We start from the raw sequence: 21,280 nt of genomic DNA on the forward strand, positions 1-21,280 counted from the left end.
GTCGGTCTGGTCGGTGGTTCCACTGTCGAGATGAGGATTCTTCTGTGATCTGCTCGTACTCGGCTGCCTGTCTTATTAATTCCCCGAGGCTGGTGAAGTCTTGCTTCTTGATGTAGTACTTGTAGTTCGCGTTCATGTTTTCGTAGACTCTTTCTTCCTTTTCTTGTTTGGTCATTTTTCCGTACCTTCTCATCAGGGTTTGTATGTCGGTCAGGTAGTTGACGAAAGATTCACGGTGGTGTTGTTTTCGTGCGATGATCATCTCAAGCAGGTTTTTCTCGTATCCCGCCGGGTAGAAGAAGAGTTTGAATTCTTCTAGGAAGTCCTCCCACTTTTTCCAGTTGTCGGAGTTGTTCCTGTACCATAACAGCGGTTTACCTCTTAGTACTTTAGGTAGTACCTGTAGTAATCGGTCCTGCGGGACGTCACCTGATGACGTCAGTTCATCCAAACGCTCGATGAACTCAACCGGGTCGCATGCGGTGTCGAACGATATATTCCATTCCCTCACGATGGATGACAGGTTCAGCTGGTTCGCGGTTCTGGTCTGGTCTTCGGATGTCATCTCGAAGGTCTCCTCCTCTTCTTCTCTGATGTGGTCGGATAGCTGCTTCCTCAGCTTGTCAACGGTTAAATTTACGGTCGGTAGCTTCCTTTCCCTACTTTCCCTTATTAATTCCTCTTTACTAAGGTTATAAATCCAAGAAGTTGGCATTTGATGCTGTATATTTACCTAATATAAAACGGGGCCAGTTTGCAATCGGTTACTACAACTTAAATAAAAATGACCAACAAAATTTTATTTGCTCTTTACTTTTGAATTGTAATTTTTTTGTGAAACGGGGTCGGTCGGTCGGTTGTCGGTCTATTTTTAGAATGATTACGGGTAGATATTTAAGTTGAACGGTTAGTCAGTCGGTTGGTTATTTCTAGTGAATTACGTGTTATTACGGGGGGCTAAATAGTATTAGATATTAATGAGAATATGTGGATTTTTCGTTGGGCGCCAAATGTAATGTAGCAGCTCGGCAGGAGCTGGTCTGGATCACCGGGGAGCGACCCCTGGGCGAATCGACCTGCCTGGCCTTCCCCGAGAGTAGGGGTTGGGTGCTATATTGTAATGTGGTACTTACCCTTATGACTAACGTCCCTAGTGCTGAGGGCTGGTACCTACCTAATAACTCTCAATTAATATGTACCGGGAAGCGGTCTTAGGCTAGCTCAGCTTGACGCCGGCCTCTGAAGGAGTGCCCGGTCGCCTGGGGGATCTACGCTGACCGTGAAGCGGTCCTAACTACTCTGATCTTGGTCCTGAGGCCCCTGGAGGGAAATAACCTCGGTAGGTGTACGGGGTGAGAATTAATAATGCCGATTAATTAGTGTAACACAATTGAGGCGGCACTGGACCCGCTTTATTTACAATCAAGTTAACTTATATGTCTAAGGTACTTACAGCTTACGTACTTAATATTAACACACTACACAAATGCACAAATACTTATCGCGATTACTGATATTTATATTGGTCGGGCCCTGAAGGGGCCTACGCGGACGTTACTATCTTAATAAGGGGAAGGATATAGGGTACAGGAGGTCGGGCGAATACCGGTGGTGCGTGTGGACTTGTTCCAGGATTTGTGGAGTGTATTTGTGTCGACAAGAGTGTGGCTGAAGGCTGGTGTGTGTCCGGTGATTGTATAGTTCGGTACTTACACAGATGCTTTCAACTAGGCAACCCAGGCATCCGTATAACCGAGAGGCCTCGGTCCGTTGAGCAACCTACCTCGCGGGGAGACCGGTGATGTGAGATTAGTGTGCGTGACAGTGTTGCCGCAACGGAGTTCTCAAAACGCACATATCCAGCGCTGAAAACGTACATTTAGGGTTAAAACCGTACATGAGCTGTTTTTTTACTAAAATCACTCAATTTAGCTTTTCCAGCTCTTTCGCACCTGCTCGTCAGCAGAAGTACTATATTTTAATAGATTTTAGTCGTGAGAAACGTACCTATATTTATTATAGCATTTTAAAAAGTGTTACAATGTCCTAAAACCTTCAGAGTAGGTACCCCGCAGTTTTATGTATGATATACTTATACTCATTGTAATCATGTAATAATCATATTGGTTGAGAAAATAATCATACAAGAAAATCAAAATCGTCACTAATTGTGGTTAATAATTTTTTGGCTGCGATTCCAAAAAAAATACGTAAAATAGTCCATAAACAAAGATTTTACACATGATAATCATGATCATCATCATCATCATTATCAGCCCGTATCTGCCCACTGCTGGGTATAAGCCTCTTCCCTATCACGCCACCTCTTCCGGTCCTGTGCGAGTCTAGTCCAGTGTCTACCGGCCACCTTAACAATGTCATCAGACCATCGGGCCGGCGGTCTGCCTATTCCTCGTTTGCCAGTTCTTGGCCACCACTCTATGATATGATATTGGAAGTTAAGTTTAAATGGTACATTACATGGACCAATTATATACACATTACACATGGGAGGCTAAAATAGTACGTCAAATGTGTAAAATGTACGCTAATGGCAACACTGGTGCGTGAATAGATTACTTGAATAGATATGGGTGCGGGGAGGGATCTCGGGAACGGAATGATCACTCGTCGGAACAGGAGGTGGCGAATGGTGCTCTAGCGGCGGTCCGGCGGCTATTTATAGGCGGGTCGCCCCGCGCCCCTTGTATTCTCCGGAGTCGTCTGTGTGGTGCCCCGCCTCGTCTCGCACACGCCGGGCGCTCTTGTGGCTGCGGTGTGAGGGTAGGTGTGTTGGACGGTTGGTTTGTAACGGCTCGTTACAACTGTTTTGTAAACGCATCGTGTTTAAACAAACGAATGTCTCTCCCCAGGAATCCTGGTCCGCAAGATAATGCCGACAATGGTTCTCATCGGGCAGTACGGGGGCGGCGCGCCGTGGTACCTGAGCGACGTGAGCGTGTATAGAGCGCCCTGCCTGTGCCGCGGGGGGGCGCTGCGCCGCGCCGCGCTCGGCCCGCTCGCGCCCACCTCGCTCGACGCACCGGTAACTAGCTCTCCCTCAGGGCGTCACTGCGGGTACCTGAGCGACGTGAGCGTGTATAGAGCGCCGTGCCTGTGCCGCGGGGGGGCGCTGCGCCGCGCCGCGCTTGGCCCCATCGCGCCCACCTCGCTCGACGCACCGGTAACTAGCTCTCCCGCAGGGGCGCCACTAGGGGGTATACTACTCATCATCATCATCATCATCATCAGCCAATAATCATCCACTGCTGGACATAGGCCTCTCCCAAGGGGCGCCACAACACTCGGTCCTCGGCCTTCCTCATCCAACCACTACCCGCCACCCGCCTAAGGTCGTAAGTCCAGCGGGCAGGAGGGCGTCCCACTCTGCGTTTGCCTGTTCGTGGTCTCCACTCGAGTATACTACTCATGACCAACTAATTACGGTGTACATAAAGTATATTCTATCTATCTAATAACAAATGGCGGCAATAGCACCTACCAATGGTGTAGCTCGCATGCCTTCCGACGGATATATCAACGGTTAACGTATTTCATCTTTTCAAGTGAAAAAGCAGTTATAATGCAATAATAATTCTTCTTTACAGGTGGAAAAGCAGTTTCCAAACTACGCCCTCGTCACTACGCCAGAGCTATTGGATAGAAATGTTGACTGGGATCAGGTTAGTAACATGAGTAATAATTCAGTGGATGTTGACGACTGCACTATTTGTATTTTATTGGGTAAATTCGATTGTTAGACTCGACAAAGCTTCCGATAATCAGATAGCAGTTTGAGAGTGACAATAGGCTGTACATGACCTATAAATCAAGATTATAATCTACACTTATCTCGCTGTAGGTATTCGACATGACGCCGAGCAAAGCGAAGGAGTTGGAAGACAACATACTGCTGACGTTCTCGGCGAGCTCGCCCGCCACCATGAATCTGTACCACCAGACCGTCGCGCTGCCCACTGGTAAGAGCCGGCCCAATAAAACCATTTTTTTTAAATTTAGGGTTTTGTTTTCAACTTCCGTAACATTTTATTAATGTTTCATCGATTTTGAAGCACTGTGTCTAAACTAAGTTAAATATTGCGCAATTAATGATTATAATTTGCTGGATAAGGTGTCACTAATTCAAAACAATCAAAAAAGTATTAAAACATTGTTAGTTTTTTAAATATTCTACTTTTAAACATACATTTTGGGAAAACCTAAAAAAACTTAAAACTTAAATAACTCAGAAATGGTTGAATTTCGGATAAGGCATTATGGGGTTCAATCAACTGGAAACGCCTTCGTCTACAACCCATTCAAAGGAATACATCGACTTACCAATCACCCTGTATTAGCCAATACATCACGTCCACAAACATAGCTCGAAAAGATACCAGACTTGACTCGCAGCGAAGGACTTTCTGGACAAGGTCCAACTTACAGGATGTTGCGGTGCATGAAAGTGCCCCCCCTCGGTTGACGTATCTAATGTGGCGCGCCCTGGGCAGTCAGCAACAACAATCTGAATGGCTTGTGAATTAACGTGCCCAAAAAATAGATAAAGTAAAGTAAAAGTAAAAATGTTTATTTCCTTTAAAAATATACAAGAGATGTTGTTAGCTTTGCGTCTGAGTGTAAAAATTGACAGGAAAAGACTATTAAAACACTGCGTCCATTTGAGCATTCTAGAATAAGGTGTAAGTGAAATATGTTTATCAAATCTAGTTCAAGCGTCCTGTTATAATCAATGTAAGTGACTCTTTTACCCTCTTCTTCCCAGTATTCGCGGGTCGCGTCGGCTCAACAGCGAGCCTGCTAGCGTCATCAGCGGCCGGCATCGCCGTCTCATCCGGGCCTTCCTCATCCATCCCTGAGGCTCTCAACGTGACGTGGACCGGCGCCCCGCTGCCGAGCCAGCACAGGGGCGTCCCACCTGCAGTTTATATGCTGGGGGGAGTGGATGTGCTGCTGTTTATGTTTGCTAGGGTAAGGGTTGATTGCTTTACTGTCAGATATAAGTTTGTGATTACTAATGTTTTGCTTGTGAAAACGAATAGTTATTACTTGTCTGACGCATAAATAACATTTACCCTATTTATAAATCCAATGCTAAGGGTGACTTGCACCAAACATTTAAACGTATTTAAATCTATTAACGCTTGCTTTGACAGTATAGTGGCAGAGCATGACGGCAATAGATTTAAATACATTTAATTTTTTGGTGCAAGGCACCCTAATAAAAGGACACTATAGAGTGTAGAGAGAAACGCATGCGGGGCAATAAGTACCGCATGTCAGCAAAATCCAGCACGGTATTAAATCGACCTTTAAATCTTTAGGTAGTAGAACTAGACAGCACCGACGAGGAGCAAGCGACGGCTCTCTCCATCCTGCTACAACTCTGCCTGGTGGACCAGCAGCTGTACTGCTCGCTCTACTGTGACGAGAAGCTGGCCATGCTGAACACCGTGCTCGCTTCTAACCGGTGCAAGTTTACGCATCACATGCTGAAGGTAAGCAAAAATAATACAGAGTGTTGCAAAAAGGGTATAAGTAAAAAGTCCCGTCACCAACAAAGTTTCTAGGGGAAATGTTTTTTTTTCGCAAATTTTGACATTTTGATTAAATTTTCGGGCTTACATATATCGTGCTTCACACGTGCTTCACACGTAGGTTGCAGCTTAGTATACCGTTTTTAAACATCCTGCAGAAAAGAATTTATTTTAAAAAATACCATCCTTACATGAAACGCGACAAGGCACTCTGTCATCGGCCATGCACATGCAACGAATATCGTTTGATGCTTTGTTATTTTGATGTAGCGGCATTTTAAAAGCATTGTAATAAGGGTCCTGTCATAGGATTTACGTCCCTATAAAGTTGGATGGAGTGCAGAGAGAAGTGCGATGCATTCGTAATAAAAATAAACAAATGACAAAAAGATCATAATGATTTTTTCTGTACAGTCTTTTTGGTATGACTACTACTCTCCATTTCTTTCCACAGAGTTTCCTAGACGCGGCCTGCAACGTGCCAATACTCACGATATCCGGCTCGCGTATCGTAGTTCGTTCACGTACGGACGTGTGCGTGCGAGAACCCTGCGCCATCATTCTATGTGTGCGAGCCGCTAAGGATATGGATCAAGAGGTTAGTTTGAATACGCTCTTCTGGGTGTCAAGATTTCATTTTTGTTTTCTAATAGCATTTTGCATGATATCCTGCTGACGGATTTAGAATTTACATATTTTTAGCTCATTATTCACCTGATAAATACAATTTCAGTACTAATATCAACTCATTATTTTGTCTAAGCACAGATGCCAAAGTTGTTAAAAAACACTACCCAACAACATTATATTTTTCTATCATTTTGTATACACCACAATAACAACATTTTTTACAACCACTGCCTAATCCAGGAATACCGCTGGGAAGAAGACGGCCGGCTGGCCCGCGGCTCGCTCTGGGCGCTGCTGCTGAGCTGCGTGTGCGCGCTGCTGGACGAGGGCGCGCCGCACCGCCAGCACAACCGCGCCCGGCTCGAGCGCGCCGAGCTCATGCGGCATCTGTTACTGGCTTGCAAGGTACTATATACACTTGTTTATATAACAGTAGTATAGTAACTGAATAGGGCGGGTGGCAGGCGCGCGGCTCGCTCTGGGCGCTGCTGCTGAGCTGCGTGTGCGCGCTGCTGGACGAGGGCGCGCCGCACCGCCAGCACAACCGCGCCCGGCTCGAGGGCGCCGAGCTCATGCGGCATCTGTTACTGGCTTGCAAGGTACTATATACACTTGTTTATATAACAGTAGTATAGTAACTGAATAGGGCGGGTGGCAGGCGCGCGGCTCGCTCTGGGCGCTGCTGCTGAGCTGCGTGTGCGCGCTGCTGGACGAGGGCGCGCCGCACCGCCAGCACAACCGCGCCCGGCTCGAGCGCGCCGAGCTCATGCGGCATCTGTTACTGGCTTGCAAGGTACTGGTTCATTCTGTTGGAAGTGGTAAATGTCAATTCACGTAAGTAAATACTTCGCAGAAGGTATTTATTAGATCCTTTCCGAGATTCAGGAGACTCGGAGGCGGGAGTATTGCGTCAGCCTAGCGACTAGGGTCCGCGCTATGCCGTTCGGTTGCTATTAGGACCTATTCAAACCGCAAGATATCCACAGCTGCCTTGAGTAACAGTAATACGTACATAATGACCGAAGTATACCGTTACCGCTAGCGATGTCGGATAATTTTGCTTTGAATAGGCCCTTATTCTATAACGGCTTACTGTTCGTTATGCTCTATTTTCCATCAGTCGTATTAAACCATTCTAATCCCTCCACAGGAGCGCTTCCTGAACTCCGGTCTGGGCCCACTGGACCGCGAGTGCAGCGCCGCGCTGCTGCGAGCGCTGCGCCACCTGCCGAGCTCGCCGCCGCAGCCGCCGCACCTCGCGCTGCTCACCGACGTGCTGCTGCTGCTGCACCAGGTGTGTGTGTGTGTGTGTGTGTGTGTGTGTGTGTGTGTAGTGGCGCCACCTGCCGAGCTCGCCGCCGCAGCCGCCGCACCTCGCGCTGCTCACCGACGTGCTGCTGCTGCTGCACCAGGTGTGTGTGTGTGTGTGTAGTGGCGCCACCTGCCGAGCTCGCCGCCGCAGCCGCCGCACCTCGCGCTGCTCACCGACGTGCTGCTGCTGCTGCACCAGGTGTGTGTGTGTGTGTGTGTGTGTAGTGGCGCCACCTGCCGAGCTCGTCGCCGCAGCCGCCGCACCTGGCGCTGCTCACCGACGTGCTGCGGCTGCTGCACCAGGTGTGTGTGTGTGTGTGTGTGTGTGTGTGTGTGTGTAGTGGCGCCACCTGCCGAGCTCGCCGCCGCAGCCGCCGCACCTCGCGCTGCTCACCGACGTGCTGCTGCTGCTGCACCAGGTGTGTGTGTGTGTGTGTAGTGACGCCACCTGCCGAGCTCGCCGCGCACCAGGTCTGTCTCATTCTCATTATGTCTGTACTAGCGCCTCGGAACAAGTAAAGTTGCGTGCCCTACGCTTGCCAATCCACATTGAGTTTGCTCTGAAAACGGATTGAGACCGCTCCTCTGGGTGGTACGTTTACTCCTTTGATACGGGCTTAATATTTGTGAATATATAAATATCTGACGACAGTTTATATTCACAGGCAAGCGACACATTCGTTACCCACTCCCGAGCAAACTTCTACTTTCTGCTCACCTCAGAAACACAAGACACGAGCGAAAATACATTCCTGAACTTCATGAGCAGAAGAAAGTCCTCAAGAAGAGGCAAGAGAAAGTCTGGCTCCACCTCAAACACATCCAGGACTAGATCAACCAACTCTAGCATAAACTCAGAAGACATATTGTTGAATGAAAATAACGTCAATGTTCTGAGAGAGATGGCACAAAACCGCGAAGCTCATGACAATGAAAGTATAAAAGAAGATCAGATAAGTGTGGACTCAACGAAACAGCTGAAAGGGTTCATCAACTTGCAAATTAAAGAGAGACGGTATGTGTTTTCTATAATAAAATCTTTTTTAGTTTGAATCTAGTTTTAATCATTTATTTCCGACGACCGAATGGCGTAGTGGTTAGTGACCCTGACTACTGAGCCGATGGTCCCGGGTTCGATCCCCGGCTGGGGCAGATATTTGTTTAAACACAGATATTTGTTCTCGGGTCTTGGATGTGCCCGTAAAATGGCAATAGGCCCGCCCCCTATTACATTGGGACTAACATAACACTCTGGCGAAAAGTGGGTGCAGAAATGCACCTCTGCCTACCCCGCAAGGGAGTACATTAGTACAAGGCGTGAGTGCGTGTTTTTTTTTTTTTTTTTTTTTTTTTTTAATTTATTTCCATATTTTTGTTGCAGAAAACATAACATTTCTTCAACATCTGTATCTGAAAACTCCGACGTAACTCCAGGTAAATTTTGTATTTATTGAATAATGTTTTTATATATAATAGGTATAAATCCTGTTGTGTTCATTGCCTGAAATAAAAAAAACGTTTTCCTTCAAAATGTTCGATAATCATAAAGTTACTAAAAGTCTAAGATAATTTTCCTATCACGGTATTCATGCCGTCTTTGTCAAAATTGCACATATTTCACGTAGATAAATAGCAGCAGCGCTCGCACGCTAAAGTATTTTGTTTTAAAAGTCTCACGCACAAGCGCACATAGCATTTTGTACCTCATCATTTTCATTTACAATGCATAATTGGCACGACAGACACCATTGGCAAACCTAATTGACTGGAAAGCTTCACATTGCATTCAAAATTAGAAACTTTGACATTATACAGCATTTTTTCTGAGTAAATAATTTTAAATTATTGTCATATCGAATTTTGCTGTGACTCCGAAGAAACCCGATTCCATTCTCTGTCTTGCTTGAATGAGCCCAAAAGATGAGAGTTTCATTAGCGCGTCCTTACACACACCCTAAACATTGTCATCAAAAGCACACTATCTTCCATCACCAGTAGACATATTTCCAACCGCCTGTTTATAAAGCATGCTTGTGGGCACAGAGGAATGCATGGCCGCGGTGGCTGGGGCTACGTCACAGGAAGCAGACGGCGTGACGTCACAGGTACCTGAAGGCGTGACGTCACAAGGGCCCGAATCCGTGACGTCACAGCAAGCTGAAGGCGTGACGTCACCCGCTGACGGTGGCACGTCTGAAGACCTGATGACGTCACAAGCCGTGGACGGCGCGCTCAGCGATTACGTTGTTATAGATGTCGATGACGTCACGCACACCACCGTCGAGATGTACACCAGCGGGATCTTTGAGCAGGTTAGTTGATGTGTCTGTTATGCGTTCACGTATTTAAAATAATGATTAGGTAATAATATCCTGGAACATTCATCTGAGGCATTCATTAATTCGATTTACGCTTTATTGGGTCTGCCTGTTTTATGTCCTAAATATTTTTTACTGCGCTTGACTTCCTCTGCACCTGTGTGTCGTGACTGTGTATTGAAATAATCAAGTAAATGCGTATATTTTAGCGACGTGTGCGGGCCGGCGCAGAGGGCGGCTGGGCAGTCTGCGAGGGAATACTGAACCTGCTTCACGACGCCATCACTGTCATGCCTGAAAGCGACCTTAATGTGGTATGTTGCAAACAGTGTATGTACCTATATCCTGGGCAGTCAACGATTGTCAGATTTTCTAACTGACTAATCCTTTCATCGTTATGAAAGAAAAGGTTCTGAGAAGAAGTAACTTTAAATCAGTAATTCATCATACTCAGACAATCGTCCAATGCTGCTGGTCGCAGGCCTCTCCCAAGAAGCGCCACAACACTCGATCCTCGGCCATCCTCTTGTGAAGTTGCAACCACTACTGGCAAGATTTAAAAAGTTCATTCAAAATTCTTCCACAATATAGCTACTTACCGTCTTTAATGTTACCTCTTTGCGTCTAAAATATAAAATCATTTCACCTCTACAGGCAGCAGCAGGGCCTCTCAAACCGGAGCGTCTAGTAGTGCTGGGCCACCACCGCAACGGCGGCGTGAGGGCAGCACTAGTGCGGGTGTTGGGCGCCTTGCAGCGACGCGCGCCGCGCCGCCCGCCGCCCCTGCTCAATGTGCACCTGGCTGATCAGGTGCGAAGGATGTTATTTATGTAGCGGAACTGTGGTTTAACTGTCAAAATTTACTGAAGTTATAGTATATCCATTTGAATCTGACGTGAGCTTTAGTTCGGTTAATCCGTACTGAGATTAGAAAACTTTTAATGATCGAATCGCCCTCGAATTCAAACCTTATTTTTAACCGACTTCAAAAAAAGGAGGAGGTTCTCAATTCGTCGGGATCTTTTTTTTTTTTTTTTTTTTATGTATGTTCACCGATTACTCCGCCGTTTTAACGATGCCAAATATCCGATACGACGGTGACCTTAAAATCTTGAGTTTATTCAAAAAGTTGGTAACTTTAGAACCAACAACTGTATGTGAAGTTTAGATGGTACTAAAAATTAAATTATGATTTTTCAGATAGCATTATACCCTGGCACGTGGGACCTGGCGACCGCCTGCGCCGGCCTGCTCACCAAGTGCGACGTGCCTCTCGAAGATCAGCTTGATGTAAGTAGAAAACCTGCATAACTATTTATTTTAATACAAGGCGCACTACAATTTCGATATTCTGATGCTTTTTTTTCTTAAAAACGTGCTCGGTAAAACTAGTACTAACCCCCATTTCACGCTCAAACGCATTCATTTTAACACCCTTTATAGTAGCTTTCTTTCCTGTTTTATTTGAATCATGACGTACACGGTTACTGTTTTGGCACGTATTGTGAGCGGAATATATCCAGCAATAGCAATGCACAATTATGGCCTGATGCCCCACTGACCCATACTGGCTATGCTTTTATATCGCCAATTTATGACTTTATTGGTGTTTGTAAGTATTTATTTTTATTATATTTTGGTGACCAATACGAGCTAGCTATACTACTATTTCTACTACATTGTTTCATTAAATATATTTGGCGTGACCAGTTCTATATTTAACATAACAGTTTAACAGAACATCATCTATATTTATGTCATTTACATTGTTAAATTATATTTATGTTTCTATGTTCCCCCCCAGGATGACATCTGGCTAGACCTGGGCGAGGAGGCGGCGTGCAGCGCGGCGCCGCTGCTGGCCGTGCTGCCGCGCTGTCTGGACGACGTGCCGCTCGCGCACAACATCACGCTGCTCGTGCGGAGACTCATCGACAAGGTTTTAATGTGTTTTATACCGAAATACACTATTTAAGTTTAAAACCAGGTCTATAACGATAAAGGTTTGGGAAGAAAGCGGGAGGTGCCGGCGATGTGAAGTTAGCATGCCGACGTGCCGACGTTTTATACGTGGCGTTGTATCGTCATACCGCCCTATCGGTTCGGTTATCGATTACAGAAGGTATTTAACAGCGCTACAGAAGGTATTTAGGATATCCGCTCCTGTCAAATTCAAAACTCTCTTTGTAGACTCTCAAGCGACGCGACTGCGACGGAACCCATGATTGATCGCCTATAAAAACTTATCATTGACGCGTCGTCGACTCATCAAACATATGCGACCATGGGATGCGTCGCAGTCGCCTAGCTTGAGAGTCGCGACGTGTGATAAGGAGCTAACGGTTAAAAGCTGAGCAGATAGCTAGAGGTGTGAGGCTGCGAAGTGAAGGCGATACGATGTTCACCGTGTGTTTAAATACATGCTGCCGACTGTGTAGCGGAACCTGAACGTATTTGATTTCGTGCGCGTCTTTCCGTTCTTGTTAAATTCAGAATTATAGTAAGCTAGATATAAAATATAAGATAGTCTGCCTACATCTGACTGGACCTGGGCGAGGAGGCGGCGTGCAGCGCGGCGCCGCTGCTGGCCGTGCTGCCGCGCTGTCTGGACGACGTGCCGCTCGCGCACAACATCACGCTGCTCGTACGGAGACTCATTGATAAGGTAAAGGGACCCTACTGTTCTAAAGGCTTTGTCAAATAGGACGCGTTACTACCGTCGGCGCTCTGTTGGTATTTTACCATAGTAGTACAACACATCTTAGCGTCATAGCGCGGCGTCAAGTTAGCGCTCTGAGGCAAGCTAGTAACGCGTTCTGTTCGACGAAGCCTTAACGGTTAAGGTCTGAGCAGATAGCTAGAGGTGCGAGGCTGCGAAGTAAAAGCGATTAATGCATATTCTGTTCGCTGTAGTTTTTTAGGTATTTATTTTTAATTATGTTGTATTTCTAGGTGTCGCTGAAAGCTCTCAGTGAGGTAGCAGTGGTTGAGGTGGTGGTCCGCTCCATAAGGGCCGTCGGTGCTATGCCCGACCAGGACTTCGAAGGCCGGGAGTTGCTGCTAGAAGATCTCTACGAGCTACTCAACAAAATTGCTTTGAAGGCTTTAGCTACACAGCATAATATGCAGGTATGTAGACATTTATGTATATATTATGTAAGGACGCGCGCAATCAAACCCAAGTCTGATGTTAGAATGACGTTTATTGGTAGGGGGAAGTGTTGCCACACTACACCTTCCCCCTTTTCGAAAAAAAAAATGGCATAACACATTTTTTTAAATTAGTTTGTAAACAAATACCTATGGCATTATTAATTTTTTGAAAAAATCCAGATTTAATTATAATATTGACAAATTCGGTTAAAATTCGGAACACCAAACAAATTTTACATCATTTGAACCTATTGAAAAAAAAATGTATTGAACACGAAACAATTTTAAATAATATCATTGACATCAGTTTTTTTTTTAATATACAGGTAGATATAATGATTAATATACTTAAACTCTAAAATTACTTTAAGTGTGTACTTTCATGGTAAACAAAATATAATGCCAATAAAACTATGAACAATATTATTATTATTTTTACACTGTTAGTTTTTGTTATGCTTATATTCTATGTTCAAATATCAATATAAAGGTATATAACTTTTCAAATTTTAATATTAATTTAATAACCTGAACACAATTTCAAAAGGCTTCTATGAGGAGAAATATCCGGGTGCTGAAACACATACCTAAAGGTGCAAGGTGTATGGCAGCTGGAAAGTTGTCTCATCTTATTGACCTTTGTGTTGAAAGTAACGGCAGACAGGAGTGGTATGATCTGTTAACCTTTCCTTATTCAGCCTTGAGGGTTCCCAGTAGTGTCGATCAGCGATCTCTTACAGCTAAAGTTAAGGACAATGTTAACGGCTCTGCTGAACCGATAGTTGACAACAGTTTTTTGACACACAGACAGGGTTCAATTTACAGGGCAATTGAAGCGAAAGTCTATGATGGGGATTTACGTGGGGCAGTCAGATTGTTAACCTCCGATAGCTCTCTGGCTCCCAGGACTCCTGAAACTATAACTGCATTAAAAGAAAAACACCCGACACCTTCGCGCCCCTTATCTTTTCCGCCTGAGCCAAACATTTCTTCACCCTTCTTATCCGTCACTGTTTCTGATGTTGCTGATGCTGTTGACTCCTTTTACAGTGGGTCAGCTGCTGGTTTAGATGGCTTGCGTCCACAGCACTTGAAGGAGCTGATCTCGGTGTCCGCAGGTGATAATGGGCACAAATTGTTAGAATCTCTAACTAGACTCTGCAACTTTCTACTGAAGGGAATGCTAAACCTGGAAGTTTGTCCATACTTGTATGGAGCCTCATTGTGCGCTCTTTCAAAATCAGATGGAGGAATAAGGCCGATTGCAGTAGGATCGGTTTTTCGCCGGTTGGTTGCTAAGGTTGGAGGTCGAGCAGTTAAATCGGAGATGTCTGTATTTCTACAACCTCATCAACTTGGGTATGGCACTGCTTTGGGATGTGAGGCAGCAATTCACGCCACTCGTAGCTTCGCCATGACAGGTTGTGAAAATGCATCTAATGACATTATTCTTAAGGTTGACTTGAAAAACGCATTCAACAGCATTGAACGAGATGGAATGCTATCAAAAATACAGGAGCACATTCCAACTCTCTATCCATTTCTGAGCCAGTGTTACTCGTTGCCCAGCCAGCTGTTCTATGACTCTGAGTCCATATCGTCACAGGTTGGGGCGCAACAAGGGGACCCATTAGGACCACTAATCTTTAGCTTAGCCATTAATGATGTCGTTAAATCGTTAGCTTCCCCATTGAATCTGTGGTATTTGGATGACGGGACAATTGGTGGAAACATCGATACGGTGGAAAAAGACATGAAAGCCATTATAGACATGTTTAAGGAAATGGGTCTTGAATTAAATAGTAACAAATGTGAACTTTTCTGTTGCAGCCCGAATATCCCCAACTTGTCCACCATAACAAATCTAGTCCCAGGAATCAAACTGTTGGATAAGGCAAACTTTACTGTCTTGGGAGCCCCTATTTTTCCTGAAGGTGTTCCACCACTACTTGATGGCAAAAGGGAGGGAATCAACAAGACAGTGAGTGGATTGAAGCAGTTACCGGCCCATGTTGCGCTTACAATCTTTCGCTGCTGTTTGTCTATGCCGAAGCTGACATATGCTCTGAGGACTTCTCCAGTTTGGTTGTTCCCAGCAAACATAGCTAATATTGATAACTGTATCAAAAATGTCCTGGAGCAAGTCCTTAACATCAAATTGGAGGGGGATCAGTGGCGACAAGCAGCATTACCGATCAGACACGGTGGTCTGGGCATAAGACGAGTCAAAGAGACCGGTCTCTCGGCTTTCCTATCCTCGGCGCACGGCGTAGTGGATCTTGTCACTCGGATCTTATCGATTAATGGTGACGGATTCCGCTTGCCTTTTGTTACTGAGGCTTTAGAGGGCTGGGAAGCTCAATGTCCTGGAAAAGAATTGCCTGATCACCCTGATGTCCAGAAAGCCTGGGATGATGTTCTGTGCAAATCTGTTTTGGACAAAATTATGGAGAGCAGTATAGGTGTAGATTTGGCGAGAGTGAGGGCTTCATCAAAACCTGAATCGGGCTCTTGGCTTCACGCGTTGCCGTCTCCTCAAATGGGCACCCTCTTGGACGATGACTCGTTGAGAATAGCAGTAGCATTAAGGCTCGGCTGCGACATATGTGAGCAGCATCATTGTATTTGCGGTGCACTGGTAGACTCAAGGGGTCATCATGGTCTAAGTTGTCCCAAGTGCGCTGGTAGATTTCCAAGACATCATGCGCTAAATGACTTGATTAAGAGGGCAATGGTCATGGCGAATATCCCGTGCGTCCTGGAACCACCAGGTTTGAGTCGCACTGATGGGAAGCGTCCGGATGGACTAACGCTGGTCCCCTGGGAGCGTGGCAGAAGCTTGTTGTGGGATGCCACATGTGTTAGCACGTTTGCAGCTTCACATTTAGCAGGAACGGCAAGAGTAGCGGGCTCGGCGGCTGAGAATGCCGCTAGATTAAAGCACCAAAAGTATACGGATTTAAAAAACCGTTACTTGTTTGTCCCTGTAGCAGTGGAGACGAGCGGAGTTTGGGGTGGTGAAGCTAAAGCCCTCATAAGGGATCTAGGCCGCCGTATTGCCTCGCGAGGACATGATCGTCGCTCCGGGTCGTACTTGGCTCAAAGGCTCTCTCTTGCTATTCAAAGAGGTAACGCTGCAAGCATTATGGGTACTTTTGGGCCAGGTATGACTCGTGGCGGATTATTAGATTAATTTAATTTTACTTTTTACTTTGACGAAGCATGTTACGCGACGATGACGATGTTCTACACAGAATGACGAAGATTGTTAATATCAATTTATTAAATTTACAATAATTTATGTTCTCTTCTGTGAGTTAAATTAAAAGTTTTATGGAGTAGGTAGATAAAGCGTTATGATTTTCTTGTCTGTTCTCATTAAAAAGTATTATAGTTGCCAGTAAATAAAAATGTAGAATTTACTGGAAAATAGTCAAAAATACCTTAAGATAAATTTGTAACAAGCATTCGTAAGAGGCTGGTAGTCATACTTTATTCGTGGCCAACTCATGAGTGAGTGACTCTTAGATATGTTGATATTCTGGCTTTCAATGATTATCTATTGACTGATGATGATTTAACAACCATTCAAAAGAAAGAAGTTTAAAAACTTTTAACATGTTATGTGACTATGACAGCTAATTTTTTAAAAATAAAATTGGGGAAATTTCAAAAGTAAGTTATATTTGTAGTACACACTTTAGTACAATATTCATATTTAAAAAATAAGTGCAATTCCACTTTGATACATAGCAATAATTATCTATAGCCAAAATTATTATAAGTACAGTAAATTATACTTTTGCTTAAAACTAAACATATTTTATCTTAACATAAAGTAATGTTAAATGAAAAACCAATAAATGAAGAATATTTAACATTATGTATGTTATTACTGTTATTATTATTTGATATTCATCATGTTGAATGAAGGGAGTAATAATCAGAAGCAAGCACAGGTTGAAATATCATATTCTTAAAAATACACGAATTATTATACTTTTGTTTAACTTAAAACTACTTATAACGTACTGTTGACGCATTGTTGACGACTATAAAGACTCGCTTGTTCATAATTTTATTACCCAAAATTAAATGTAGGTATATAGGTATTATTTAAAATCTTTTATTTTTATTACACCTGTATAGCTGTATAGGTACCCTTAAAATGTATACTCCAAACATATTTTTAGATTTAATATTAAAATTTCAATAAGTATTTATATTAATTATTTCAAGTTATTTAGTTTCAATATTATTAAAACTCTGTATATACTTGTTCTACAAGAAACTCATTTAACACAAGTTGTGTCCAACTAAAATTCAAAATTATCTAATGATTATAGAAGGATTTGTCCTTGACTGTACTTGTAAATATATTTAAATGTAAATTATTAGTTTATATGATTTATTTACTACATTATGATTAAAACTTTCTCTTGTCTTCTTTTTTATATCAAACTGACGTAAGTTATTAATTTAAATCATTATAATGTTTCTTCCTATTCATATTTCCTTTTTGAAATACTTCTTTTGACATTTACTATATTTTATTTATTTTGCGTATATTTATCATCATTCATATTCGTTTATTTTCAAAATTACCTTTAATCATTTATTTATACTTTATTTCATTTATTTTGCGTATATATTTCATCATTCATATTCTTTTATTTTCAAAGTCATCTTTTATTATTTATTTATACTTCATTTAATTTCACACATACACATTTACGAAAGGTACATATAATTATTTCCACTCTTTGGTGGGCCAGGCCTGGTCTTCATTATTTATTTATTTATATATTTATCTGTAGGGTACGCAAAACAACGAGAGTCGACTCTATAATAATTATAATATAAAAAACACATATTCCATAAATATTACAAGGGCACATTTAAACTAGCTCTACTCTTAGGCAATTCCAAAATTCTTCACGGAGGGTTCTCGACCGCACTATGATCAGAAATAAGGACGTGACACCTTGTTGTACCCTACCATATGTACCTTCGATGACTTTGCTATTTACTTTTTATTTTTATAAGTCCTCTGACCATACGTAATCGCTAATTATCTAAGTAATTGCGCTCTGTATGTCCCTTACTCGTATTACCTTCTTTATATTACTCATATCTTTTAGAATCCTTCGGCCAATAAAATATTGTTTACGCTTGGGTGATCAGTCCAATTGTTTATCAACGTCTTAGAGACCAAAGTATCCTCAACCATACATTTCTCACGTGCACATGAGCTACTGAACCTTCATACATTACCATATATTCTTTATCATTGCTTACTCATGATCATTTTCATCATAATTCATACATCTCCATTCAATTAACAAAACTAATCAATCCCTAGTCTCAAACGAGTACTAACCAAGCTTTATACATAAACATCGACACCTATACCCTTCGCTTATCTACATACGACGACGACAAGACGATTCGTACCTAATCATCATTTCTTGGAACGACAAAAAGATCTTTAATACTACATCTAGCCGTGTCTTTGCTCGCAAAATAAACTTTATATTTTACTTATCTTTCTTCTATTACGATTTAATCCAATTTTAACAATGTTTAAACCTGTATGTTAACGTTAGCATATCAAGTATTTATTTTCTATAATTTTTATTCTTTACATTCCAACTTTATAATTTTTATTTATGGGTACCTATGTTTAAAATCAGTAACTATTTTTCAAAATCATTTTTCGTAATCTAAATCTGGTACGTAGTTATATTTTTAATTAGTTTACTAAATTTATTTATTTTATATTTATCTATATTCTGTAGTGACGTACGTGTCTTTCCGAGATACTGTACATTTCGAATAATTTGTATTGAAAGTTATGTTATTACTGGAACTTCGTTATACTATTGAGATATTTAATAGAAAAAATACCAATGCCAAATCCTTAAGTTATTTTAATATGGTGGAATTTGTACTGGTGGTCAGGTTTCTCTGAATCTAACTGTACGTAAGTATTTATTTTTATCATCAGTTTTTATTTTTATAATGTATTTAATTATCTAACGCGTTGAATTTTTGATTAGGTACTGCATATTTCGTAATTCTGTTTTAATACTTCCAATGAATGATATCCAAAACGTAGTTACATCCAAAAATAATAAGTTTATTTTAGACCTGTTATAACTTTAGCTTAAGTGTTGCATCGAGACATGACATGATTTCCCAATATGCATGATCATCAGATTCCTCACTGCATGCGCGGCGGATCGAAATACGATATCTGTTGAGCGTGTGACCATTTTTGTGAGAAGTATGTTTTTGTTATATGGATTCAAAGAATAATGCTATGCATAGCTCCAAATCTGTAACTGAACTTTGATACGTGTTTATAAGAATAGGTATGATAAGTACACCCATTGCTATCTTTTCTATGGGATATTCGTTTAAGATAATGGGGTAAATGGAAAGAAATATATTTCGGTTTTAGCGTTACGAAACTATGGCATATATAGGTAAGTATATCTCTTTATGACTGCACGAGGTAAAATCTAAATAATCTAATACAATAAAAATCCTTATAATGATAACGTTACGTTATTTTAAAAATATGTAATTATACTGATAAAATACAATAGTTTTTGATTGTGGTTAAACATACTCGTAGGTATGAAATAAGAATTTACGCGGTATTAACTTTATTACTAGAATTAAAGTATTTAGATTTGTATTCATTGAATTGCATATTTACGTACTATTAATTTCATTTGACCAATATCTGGCTCATAGTGGATTATTTAATTAATTGATTTTAATTTTTCTATTTTACTTTTTATTTGTTTAAGTATTTATAATTGTAAATTAAGTGCAATAAAATATTTTATTTATTATTTCTTATCTTCGTATCTATAATATTATGTGATTTAATAAATGAATAGCGGTTTAATTTTTAAATGTAAATAATCAATTTAAATATAGCTAAAAAAATGGCTAGTCAAGGAATGTTTTTATAGACCAAAAGTTTTTATAGTACCAAAGAACATTTTGAATTTAAGTGATTAAGTAAGTAAATAGGAAATTGTGCAATGCATTGAATTTGTAATTTAGATTATTTTATATTTTAAACAAAAATGTATCTATTTAAGTATATAATTTAATTTATTGTAATTTGATTAGGTTAGCAATTTAATTTTGAAATTTGAATAGTACTTTGACGGAATTTAGACATTTTAAATAAAAAAATATTTTCGTACAAATTATAAAAAATAAGTTAAGATTTTCTATTATTATATATATTTTATTATTTGGTAATTTTATGAGTTCCATTATTTATCGGTATCAATATGTTTATCTTTTAGAAATCAAATTTTTTTTTTTTTTTTTTTATATTCAAACCAAAGTCTTTTTTTTTTTCGAAAAAATGAAATTTTGCATGTAGGTAGGTACTCTAAACCTGTAAAATAAAATATCCTGAAATGAAATATAATATTATGTAGGTAATATAACAATTGACAATAAGTATCGACACGCACGATAAGTATTTGATTTTCTTATAATTTTTACTAGATTTACTTGATGAAATTACCTAGTCGTCAACAAGCGTCAATAACTAATTACATATATCTTTTCCCAAAGAAAATAAACATGCAACAATTTATAACTGAATTACTAATATTAATACTTTAGAACTGAATTACTATTTAAGCATTCGAATACTATTTATTCTTACTGAAATATTTATGTATTCATCTTCTACATAAAATTACAAAAATACTTTACTTATATTTTGACAACAATAACTTTACGAATTTAACTGAAAAAATGTAAATCAACTCAAAAAAAAGAGTTTAAATAATTTGCAAACCTGAATTTCTAAGTAATGTTCCGAAAGAATATAAATTTCTCATCTGGGTGGCGCGGCGGTAGAACATGCGGGGATCCAACTGTGGGCGCGTCCAGCTCCTCGCGTCCCTCTGGGCAGCATCAGGCAGCAGCATCCTCCTCCAGCCTCGCAGCTGTAGCTCGGAGGACATCCTCTGCTACCCGACTCGCACACTCCCAGCGCCTTCTCCTCAGCAGCCAATTTATCTCCCGGCGCCATCCATATTTTTGTATATCAATTTTCGTTTTTGTAAAATTATGTATGTTTATTTTCTTCTGTATTTTTACTTATGTATTTATTATTATATATTTTTGATTATCCATATTTATCGATTAAACAAGTTTATATCTAATTAGTCCATTTTTCACCACTTTCACATTTTAGAGTTTATTATTAATTTAATTTATATTACGGTCCGCCGGCACTGCCACGGAGGCAGGCCGGCTGGCACGGTCGCC

At 41.3% G+C, this 21,280-nt stretch overlaps 1 protein-coding gene across 1 annotated transcript in view; it reads left to right on the forward strand.

Annotated features, from left to right (window-relative positions):
• LOC105381275 overlaps window positions 1-21,280 on the forward strand; it is a 63,867-nt gene that overhangs the window by 24,658 nt on the left and 17,929 nt on the right. The window contains 18 exon segments of the mRNA XM_048624450.1: window positions 2,874-3,046; window positions 3,609-3,683; window positions 3,863-3,980; window positions 4,784-4,989; window positions 5,343-5,516; window positions 6,010-6,153; window positions 6,426-6,590; window positions 6,638-6,784; window positions 6,832-6,978; window positions 7,336-7,479; window positions 8,162-8,511; window positions 8,878-8,930; window positions 9,540-9,808; window positions 10,024-10,128; window positions 10,469-10,624; window positions 11,015-11,104; window positions 11,619-11,753; window positions 12,767-12,943. Of these exon segments, the coding sequence (XP_048480407.1) occupies window positions 2,874-3,046; window positions 3,609-3,683; window positions 3,863-3,980; window positions 4,784-4,989; window positions 5,343-5,516; window positions 6,010-6,153; window positions 6,426-6,590; window positions 6,638-6,784; window positions 6,832-6,978; window positions 7,336-7,479; window positions 8,162-8,511; window positions 8,878-8,930; window positions 9,540-9,808; window positions 10,024-10,128; window positions 10,469-10,624; window positions 11,015-11,104; window positions 11,619-11,753; window positions 12,767-12,943 (2,828 nt within the window).

The sequence above is a fragment of the Plutella xylostella genome, chromosome 12 (genome assembly GCF_932276165.1).
Source record: "Plutella xylostella chromosome 12, ilPluXylo3.1, whole genome shotgun sequence".
Taxonomy (NCBI): Eukaryota; Metazoa; Arthropoda; class Insecta; order Lepidoptera; family Plutellidae; genus Plutella; species Plutella xylostella.